This window comes from Prionailurus viverrinus, chromosome B4 (assembly GCF_022837055.1).
Source record: "Prionailurus viverrinus isolate Anna chromosome B4, UM_Priviv_1.0, whole genome shotgun sequence".
NCBI classification, from domain to species: Eukaryota; Metazoa; Chordata; class Mammalia; order Carnivora; family Felidae; genus Prionailurus; species Prionailurus viverrinus.
The window spans coordinates 76,302,135-76,311,701 of NC_062567.1; the positions used below are offsets into that span (position 1 = coordinate 76,302,135).

General features: G+C 51.5%; 1 protein-coding gene across 2 annotated transcripts; it reads right to left on the reverse strand.

Moving 5' to 3' along the window:
- Positions 1 to 289: 289 nt before the first annotated feature.
- KRT4 (keratin 4) lies at positions 290 to 6,976 on the reverse strand. Of its 2 annotated transcripts, none has more exons than XM_047866323.1 (9): positions 6,509 to 6,976; positions 4,485 to 4,699; positions 3,476 to 3,536; positions 2,994 to 3,089; positions 2,313 to 2,477; positions 1,927 to 2,052; positions 1,288 to 1,508; positions 1,001 to 1,035; positions 290 to 892 (listed from the first exon to the last, which is right to left on the reverse strand). In XM_047866323.1, the coding sequence occupies exons 1-9, from the start codon at positions 6,968 to 6,970 to the stop codon at positions 705 to 707; spliced, it is 1,569 nt and encodes a 522-aa protein (XP_047722279.1). In that variant the 5' UTR covers positions 6,971 to 6,976; the 3' UTR covers positions 290 to 704. The 2 variants fall into 2 exon arrangements, with proteins under 2 accessions (XP_047722279.1, XP_047722277.1); XM_047866321.1 differs by lacking the exon at positions 6,509 to 6,976 and adding an exon at positions 4,795 to 4,837.
- Positions 6,977 to 9,567: the final 2,591 nt, after the last annotated feature.

The following is a 9,567-nucleotide window of genomic DNA, read 5'->3' on the forward strand; positions in this document are numbered from 1 at the left end:
CCTTCAGGCTCACTGCAGGCTCCACACTGAGATGGACCTGCTCTGATTGTCTTCCATCTTTGTGTACTTGTTGGTTGTTGGGAGTCTGTGCCCCTGTTCTGGAGCAGCCTTCAGACTCCACACACAGCACGTCTTCCACAGATTAGATGATGACCTTGATCTGTGCAGACATATCCCTCAGGCTCCAGCCTCCTTTGCTCCCACCTGAATTCTGGAGACTTCTCCCCAGGGAACAAGGACAATGACTCAGAGTGAATGACAAAAGCGTTTTATTAGAGATTCACCCAAAATGGATAGAGGGGAGGAGAAGAGGTGGATGGGACCCTGAGTGGTTCCTGTCCTGACCTTGCAGGCCAGGTTGCTGCCAACTAACAGAGGAGTTTGGTCCTGATGTAGAGAGATATCCAGGGCCACAGGCTGGGAGGGGACATACGTGACCCTGATTAACCAGGAGATGAAACTCCTGGTTGTGTTCTCCTCTGCCTGTGGGAGGTGAAGAATCAGCTGACACCCCTTTCATTCCGGGTGGTAACCAGGACCAAATCGAGAGGAAGATACCAAACTCCAGGAGGGCAGAGTCCACACTGAGGTGACACTGGGAAGATGAGCCCCAGAGAGGGAGGGTGGAGGCAGGGGTGAAAGAAGCACAGAGATACCAGGGCTGGGCCCAGCTGGGCTCAAGGGCTGCAGGGACCTTGTCTCCTCTATCGGTGGGACCTCTTGATCATGGTGCTGGTAGAGATGATCTTGCTGCCAGAACTGCCACAGACACCGCCACCAAACCCAAAGCCACTTCCGGAGCCAGAGCCAAAGCCACTGCCCAGGCCAAACCCAGAGCAGCTTCCTAATCCTCCGCCGGTGGTCCCAGCACTAGCGCCACCACCAACCACAGCTGCAGGAGAGACACAAAGGGTATGGTTATTCCAACAATACTGGCACCCAGGGGTCTCGCCCGAACCGGGGTGAACAAAAGGCCATGGAAGGGGTGGAAGGTACTTACAGATGCTCAGGGCACTCTGGCATTCTCCAGACATTCTGTGGGGGAGAGAAAGAGCAGTGAGTCACAGCAGAGCCCGGAGCCAGGCTCCGTTCAATGAGCGGGTCTCAAAAACATATCCCATCCTTATGTGGCCAAGTTAAAGGTCTGAATGTGAACCTGTTGTCCACACTGCCCTGCTTCATAACGCACCCATGCAGCACTGAAGCAGGTGGCCCAGCAGAGGTGCAAACTCAAGGCTCCAGAATATCTCCCTCCCTCACCTTCCCTCTCTGCCTTGCCCATCCCACCTGCACTCCTCGCCCTCCAGCAGCTTGCGGTAGGTGGCGATCTCCACGTCCAGGGCCAGCTTCACGCTCATGAGCTCCTGGTAGTCCCGCAGCATCCGGGCCAGCTCCTCCTTGGCCTTCTGCAGGGCGGCCTCCAGCTCTGTGCGCTTGCTGTAGGCATCTTTGAGGGCCAGCTCCCCACGCTGCTCTGCATCAGCCACGGATGCCTGCAGAGTCTGGCACTGTAGACAACGGCATTGAACAGGCAATCATCAGTGCCCTAATGTCAAGCCTTCTCCATCTGCCCCTCTGCTGTGCCAGCTTCACTTGGGCTAAGATGTCAGGATTCTGTCCTTCTCCCCAACTGTCCTATTCATACATTTCCTTTACTACCACCAGGGCCCGCCAACATCCCTACCAGACTGATTAGATAAAGATGAGCAAACACCAATGAAAAAGAGCCAAGAAACCTTATTTACCAGGGTGTCATGTCAGGTTAAGTAGAACATTGCTAAGAAGACCTGAGTGTGGTTTACATAAGGAGTCACAAATCCCCTGCACACAAGCTTAGGATCTCCTGGCCTGCTACCAGATCTGTTTGTCTGCTATGGAGACACCTGCCCTGGCCCTGTTCCATGGCTAGAAGGTGGTGACACTTACCTGCTTCTTGACATTCTCAATCTCAGCCCGCAGCCTCTGGATCATCCTGTTGAGCTCTGAGATCTCACTCTTGGTGTTCTTCAGGCTGTCACCATGTTGGTCAACTGAGATCTGGAGCTGTTGGACCTAATATCCAGGAAAACACAGGGAATGAAAGGTCAGGGCTGTTTGGGTAGGGTCTACTCTCAAGTGAAGTCAGCAAGAATAGGTGGCAAGGATAATACAAAATATCATGTAATCTCAAATTAGACCAGGACCAGTGATGCCCGAGACATGAGTTCATCTCTGACATCTCTCAGGCTTGAGTGGTGATCACCTGCTCACAAACATTAAAAGCAGAGTCCCAGAAACCACCCCCAGCTCCTGAGAGGTTCCCCAATACCCACCTTGGTCTGGTACAGCGCCTCAGCCTCCGCCTTGCTCTTCTGGGCGATCTCCTCATACTGGGCGCGGACCTCAGCGATGATGCTGTCCAGGTCCAGGTTCCGGTTGTTGTCCATGGACAGGACCACGGACGTGTCTGAAACATGAGTCTGCATCTGGCACAGCTCCTGCAGGGGAAATGTCTCATGTCAGTTTCCCCAGAGAGTCTTCCCTAATCTCTGACACCAGAAATCCACTGTGGTGATGGAAATGGCCATGCCACAGACTCAGATGGAAGTAGGGTTGGCATCCCAATGTGTAGGGAGAGCGCAGTTTTTATGTAGAAATCAAGTGATTGGTGGTGACATTTCAAGACAAAAAAAAGTAATGCTTCTGGTCTTTGCTGCTCTCTGGGAACCATAAGCAGGTGATCAATGAATGGATTCATTTCACCAGGGAAATGCTGGACAGCAAGAAATTCCATCCCATGCAATCTTGGATCTAATCACTCCTCCTAAGACCACATCTGGTTTCAAAAACCTCCGAGTTGAGTCTCTCACTTCAATTCTTTCTACCCATGACCTTGCTGAGAGTGCCCTCAGCAAGTAAGGGAGCTGGAGTCCTTTCAAAGAACTGTGAATGCCTGCAGCAGCCTCACACATGAGGGACTGCCTTCTTTGAATGGACGGGGATGGAGTCCTCACCGCAGCAAAGAGGACCCTCAAGAAGTTGATCTCATCGTTCAGAGCATCCACCTTGGCCTCCAACTCCACCTTGGTCATGTACGCGATGTCCACATCCTGCAGAGGTGGGGGATAAGAGACAAAGGTACAGAAATCACAAGCAGGGCAAGGGAACGAATGTCAAGTGACACACAAAGATGTTCTCAGCAGCATGTAGGGAAGGCTTCTCAGTACAGGTGAGGTGACAAAGGACTCATCGTCTGACATACTCTGCCCCTAAAGCCAGCTGCAGAAATGGAAACTACTTATCCAAATGGGCTTTTATTCCCAACTTCAGTTCCTTAGGGTCTGGTGCAGTTACCCACTCCTTTGACCACATAGATCTGGAGAGTACCAAGGGGGGTAAAGATGAGGCCGAGATGAACCAAACCCATGATTCCAGCCAAAGACCACTCTCGAGGGAAGGGATACCCTCATAGCCCCTCCCACCCTTCATCTCTTACCTTCTTGAGGACCACAAAGTCATTCTCGGCAGTCGTCCGCTTACTGATCTCATCCTCATACCTGGGGGGAGGGGTGGGAAGGAAAAGACAAAAGCCGCACAGTGAGCTAGTGTTTCCCCGATCTCTGCTGCTGGCTTTCAAACATCTAACTCTTTGGAAATATCCAAGTAATTGGCTGCATTTTGCTGTTTTCATGCAAATGCTCATTCAACTTACATTTGTTAATTGCCATGTATGAGAGACCAGTCTAGACCCTGGTTTATTCAGAGAAGTGAAAAATCAAACTTTATAAAGACTGTCTTCAAGAAATAAGGCGTGAAGAGGAGAACCTCGCATGGTCTGGTTGGTTTTATCTTTATAGAAGGGCTGACCCTTTGCTGGATTAAATTCTCAGGAATGCTGCCAGTGCTCCAGCTCTCTTTGTTTGGTGCGAGAGCGAATGGAGAGAGCGGATCAGTATTTTCTCAGGTCTACACCATAGTAAGTATAATAAGAGGTACTGCATTAAATGTTCATGTTATGTCCATTGCTATGCTACCTCTTTTCTCGAACTTATTTAATTTCATTTAATTCTCAAAAGCTAAAAGTTAGGATTATTAGCCTATTTTAAAGATGAAGAAAACTAAGGCTCAGAGAGGTTAAGCAAGTTACCCAAGATCACACAGCTAGTAAGTGGAGGAATCAGTATCCAAACAAGGTCTGTCTCCACAACCTGTATTCTTCTGACCATGCCCTACTACTTTTCATCTGTGCAGTTTCTGATCTTGTTTGTATGCAGCAAGCCCAATTCCCCAAATGCATCACTCATTTTCTATTTGGGGCAACAAGGCCTCACACCATTTTTTAATGGGACCATGTGGATGAAGGGGAACAAACTAGAAAACCTTCCTGACGCTTTTGGGATCTCTTCAGAGGCTGAGATTCTAAATGACTGGACTGGAACCCAGGGACCCTGGGGCGTGGCTGGGCAGATATTGGCAGGCGGTGCCCCTCCGTGCTCCACACATACTTGGTCTTGAAGTCCTCCACGCTGTCCTGCGTGGACTTCAGCTCAGACTGCAGCCGTCCTTTGTCATTGGCCAAGGTATCCAGCTGCTTCCTCAGGACACTGATGTAGGCCTCAAAGAGGGGCTCAAGGTTTTTGCTGGATGTAGTTGTCGTCTGCTGCTGGAGGAGGTTCCACTTGGTCTCCAGGACCTTATTCTGTTGCTCTAAGAACCGCACCTGTGTTAAAAAGGCACCAGCCAGCCCATGAGGGCCTGAATGAAGCTTTGGCAGGAGGATTGGCCACAGCCACCCAGGTGACCCAAAAGCCATACAAGTAGGGCCACCATGTCACAACTCCAGGCATCATCCATTGGGGTCAACATGGCGGCCCTGCTCCATGGCAACGATGGAACGCATGTGTTGCAGGCACCACTTCCTGACCACAGGGACCCAGAGGCCCTGAGGCAACTTGCTGAGAAGAACATTGAACTTCTATGCAATAATAAAATAAACAAAACTAGGAGATAAAACCACAGTCTGGGAACTCTTGCATTCAAAGTGATGCTGACCCAAGGCAAAGGCATGATAAATTCACTGAAGATTTTTGGAATAAATGGGCCTGAGGTGTCTCTTTAAACCTGTGCACAACTGAGTATCAATAGTTAGCACCAAGGTCCTAGACACATTCCCAGTCTCGGCCAGGCTCGCTCTCCAAGGGGACTTCCCTGAACCTTCCCTCTCTCTACAAAGAGATCCAACAAGATAAGCCAAGGTAGCAGTTTGGCACAATATTCCCACTGTATGTGCTTCAGAGTTGAAAGAAAAGCAGGTAAGGGTGACTGATCACAGTCTGAACCCACAAGATGCGATGAGGGGAGATGAGACAAGGAAGCACCGAACTCTGGGCCTTGCTTTTATATCTGTGTGTCCTAGAGTCACCATAAAGCCTCTTTAAGCTACTGACGGCTTATCCAACTAGTAAGAAGAGAAAACGTTCCCACTCAGTCTACTCCAAGATTGTTCATTCTTGCCCCATACGTTCTAAGAGGACTGAGATTTCGATGCACAGACAATCAAGGCACCCTTGACTAAATGTACTACACTCATCCACTCAATCATTAATCTTCAGATGACTTAGAAATCTGGGCTTATCTGCTTGCTATCATCCATCATACTTGGCTGTAACTGAGCTTCAAGGACGTGAAGCTCTAGGGGCGCCTGGGTGGCTCAGTCGGTTGAGCATCCAACTTCGGCTCAGGTGGTGATCTCGCGGTTCATGAGATCGAGCCCCGCATCGGGCTCTGTACTGACAGCTCGGCATTCTGTGTCTCTGTCTCTCCCTACCTCTCCCCCACTCACATTCCGTCTCTCTCTCTCTCTCTCTCTGTCTCTCTCTCTGTCTCTCAAAAATAAATAAATCTAAAAAGAAAAAAAAAAGGACTTGAATCTCTAGACCCTGCATGGAAAAGGAAGTTAGAGTACAAAGAGAAAAGGAGAGACCCAACCCCTCCTCTCTAACAGACCCAGAAATGAGCAAGTCTGCCCAGAGTCAGGAGGATGAAGAAGATGACTCTCCAGGGTCCCATTGGTCCCTTTTGCCTTTGGGAAACCAGCGTGGTTTTCTTCTGCTCCAACAACAAAAGTGCCAATAGTTAAATTCTTATATTAACTATAATTAATTTTGGCTAATCATTAGATTATTAGCCACGTTACTTCCAAAACCAAACCTGAGAAAACAGCAGGGAAACAATACACCCAGGGAAACCGTATAGCAGCGATACTTGGACTCAGCAAAGTTGCAATTTGCCCAGTGTCACAGAGCACATCTAAGACAACTCCCAACACTGCATTGCTCTGAGTAGCCTGTCTTCCCACCCCCATGGACAAAAGAGGAAGACTTGGAGGAATGAGCCCCCTTTAACGGCTAGAAAACAGAGGCCCAGAGAAGTTCAGTGGTTCCCAACGCTGTGGCAGGCTCAGGTCTGAAAGCCCAGGACACAGGACCCCTGGTTTCTACCACCGTGTCTGGCCAAAGGGGCGGCTCACCTTGTCGATGAAAGAGGCGAACTTGTTGTTGAGGGTCTTGATCTGCTCCCGCTCCTCAGTCCGGACCTTCTGGATCTCGGGGTCGATCTCCACGTGGAGTGGAGTCAGCAGGCTCTGGTTGATGGTGACCTCCTGAATCCCCCCAGCAGGGCAGACGGGGAAGCCAGGACCACCCCGTCCACCAAAAGAACCCCCAAATCCACTACCAAAGTTGCCAACGCCAAAACCTCCAGCAGCCCCGAAGCCAGCGCCTTGCCGGGACCCGGCCATGCTGATGGCGATGCTCTTTCTCCCCCCGAGATTGTAGAGGCTCCTGCTGCCGAAGCCCCCAGAGGAGCAGCGGCCCGTGCCCCCAGACGTGGAGACTGAGCTGAAGGCAGGCCTCTTGCCCCCGCCGACGACAGCCGAGACACAGCTAAAGCCCTGGGAGCCGCCTCGGACGCACTGCTGTCTGGAGATCATGGTTGCGGAGAGGAGAGCGAGCTTGGCTTTCTCAGAGAAACTCGAGGGACCAGGCCCGTGAATGCTGCAGCCCCAGCCTGGGTCTCTTATATGTGCTGAAGCAGCAGGGCTTGGTTGCAGGGGCATAAAGGGAAAAATCTGAAACATCTCTGGGCTTGGCCTTTGGCACAGGCCCATCCTTCCCGTACCTGCTGAGTATGTCACTAAACACACCTACAGATGTCATTCGGAGGGCACAGGTTACAGGATCCCAACACACTCCCCTCCAGGAGAACCTGAACCGGTGCCCCAGGGCCTCCTGAATCACAGGCCCCTGCCTGGACCCAGCCCTTAGGGGCCCCCACCCACTGCCCCTTCCATCTCAACAGCCTCTCAGGGGCTCCCCCCTGGCTCCACACAAGATGGCCCATTGCCCATTCTCTCATTCCACAGATTTTGGAAACCGAGGGCCTGGGTTCAAGTGCAGGGCCCGCCCTCCCCTGCTCCGCAAACCTGGAGCGAGTCACTGCCCTGGGCTCAGATGCTTCCCCCGGAAGTTGGAAATAATACAAACATTTACCTGCAGCTCCTCTCAAGATGCAACGAGATGATAATCGTAAACCATCAGAAGCTGCCCCCATGTTTATTCTCCTCGTTATTATTCCTCCACGCACAGTTGGGGCCCATATGCACACACAAAAGGAGAAACCCGTATTCCAGCCTTATAGCCTTCCAAACCTAGATCAAGACTCACCTCAACTTGACACGGTTGTCGAGACCCTACTATGTGCCAGGCATGGAGCTGGGGACTGAGGAGACAGAACTCTGTCTCTGGCCCTCAAGACTCAGGTTCCTTCTCTGGCCTCTGTTCGGGTCTGTGTTTGTGGGGTTCTAGATCAGCGCTCTCCAGCCTGGGTCCCATCCCTACGGCATGTGCCCCACTGTTCCGTTTGCTGTCCAGCTGTTCCCTCCACTCCACTGGGACAGGGCATGTTCTGTTTTCCTGTAATGACCCCCGCATTCGGGGCAGGAGTTTGTAACTCTTTTGGTGCTGAGGACCCCTTAAGCAGAACAGTGAAGCCCGTGAGCCCCTTCTCAGAGCAATGTTTTTAACACAAAATCCCAGGGGCATCTGGGTGCCTGAGTTAAGCATCCGACATCGGCTCAGGTCATGATCTTACGGTTCAAGGGTTCGAGCTCCATGTCGGGGGCTCTATGCTGACAGCTCAGAGCCTGGAGCCTACTTCAGATTCTGTGTCTCCCTCTCTTTCTCTGTCCCTCCCCTGCATGCACTCTGTCTGTATGTCTGTCTGTCTCTCTCTCTCTCTCAAAAATAAATAAACAGAAATAAATGAGTGAAAATAAGTGCAAAATCCTAGTTTTTAAGCCCTAACTTAAACTCTTCCCCACTGAGTGACATGGATCTGTGTTCAAATCCCACCTGGTGCCACTAACTAGCTGAATGCATTCGTTGTTTTTTTTTTTTAATATGAAATTTATTGGCAAATTGGTTTCCATACCACACCCAGTGCTCATCCCAAAAGGTGCCCTCCTCAATGCCCATCACCCACTTTCCCCTCCCTCCCACCCTCCCCCATCAACCCTCCGTTTACTCTCAGTTTTTAAGAGTCTCTTATGGTTTGGCTCCCTCCCTCTCTTTTTTTTTTCCTTCCCCTCCCCCATGGCCTTCTGTTAAGTTTCTCAGGATCCACATAAGAGTGAAAACATATGGTATCTGTCTTTCTCTGTATGACTTATCTCACTTTAGCTGAATGCATTCAAACCATCTTCTCATCTAGAAACTCGACACCTGCCTCTTACGTACCTACGGGGCCTGGCACATCGTAGGTCAGTGGACACTCATTCCTACCCGGCCCAGACCTTGCCATTGCCACTTAAGATGAGAAATTAGACAAATCTGTGGCCCTCCTCCTCTTCTAAAGCCCTGATGAGACTGCCGTTGCAAATCTGAGGCACAGCAGTGATTGGGGCCTGGGTAATTCCCACAGGCCGGAGCTGACCATGACCTACGGAAAGCTGGCCACGGCAGAAATGAACAGCTCCCTCCCTGCAGAGAGAAAGGGCAGGGCCCGTGGGGTGCAAAGAGGGAGGCGGTGGGTCCAGTTCCCAGGGACGGGGCTGCACGGAAGAATGGACTGGCGGGGGGCTCTCTCCTCTCCCCCTCCCCTCCCCCATCCCCTCTCTCCCTCTGATCTGTAACACTCCCCCCCCTCAGTCCCACCTACCTCAGCCTCTGCGGAGCTCCACCTGTCAGGGTTCAGGTGGAAGGGGAATGGAGGAGCCGTGGCCGTGAAGACAGGAGGCCCCCCAGGCTCCATGGAAGGTCCACGGAAGAAAACCCACTGGGTAGTCCGTCCCCCTGGAGTAAGTGAGCACCCTAGAGCGAGGACCACCTCCTACAAGGGATGCCACTGACACTTCACTCCCTCTTTCCATGAGTATTTATCGAATGCCAGCTTCATGCCCTCCCTGTGCTGAGTGCTTTGCACACAGGGCACCATTCTGTCTTCCTAAAGGGTCTCTGCAGGGTCACACAGTAGCACGTGGTGGAGCCAGGACTGGAACCCACATCAGTCTCATCCCAGAGGCTCGGTGCC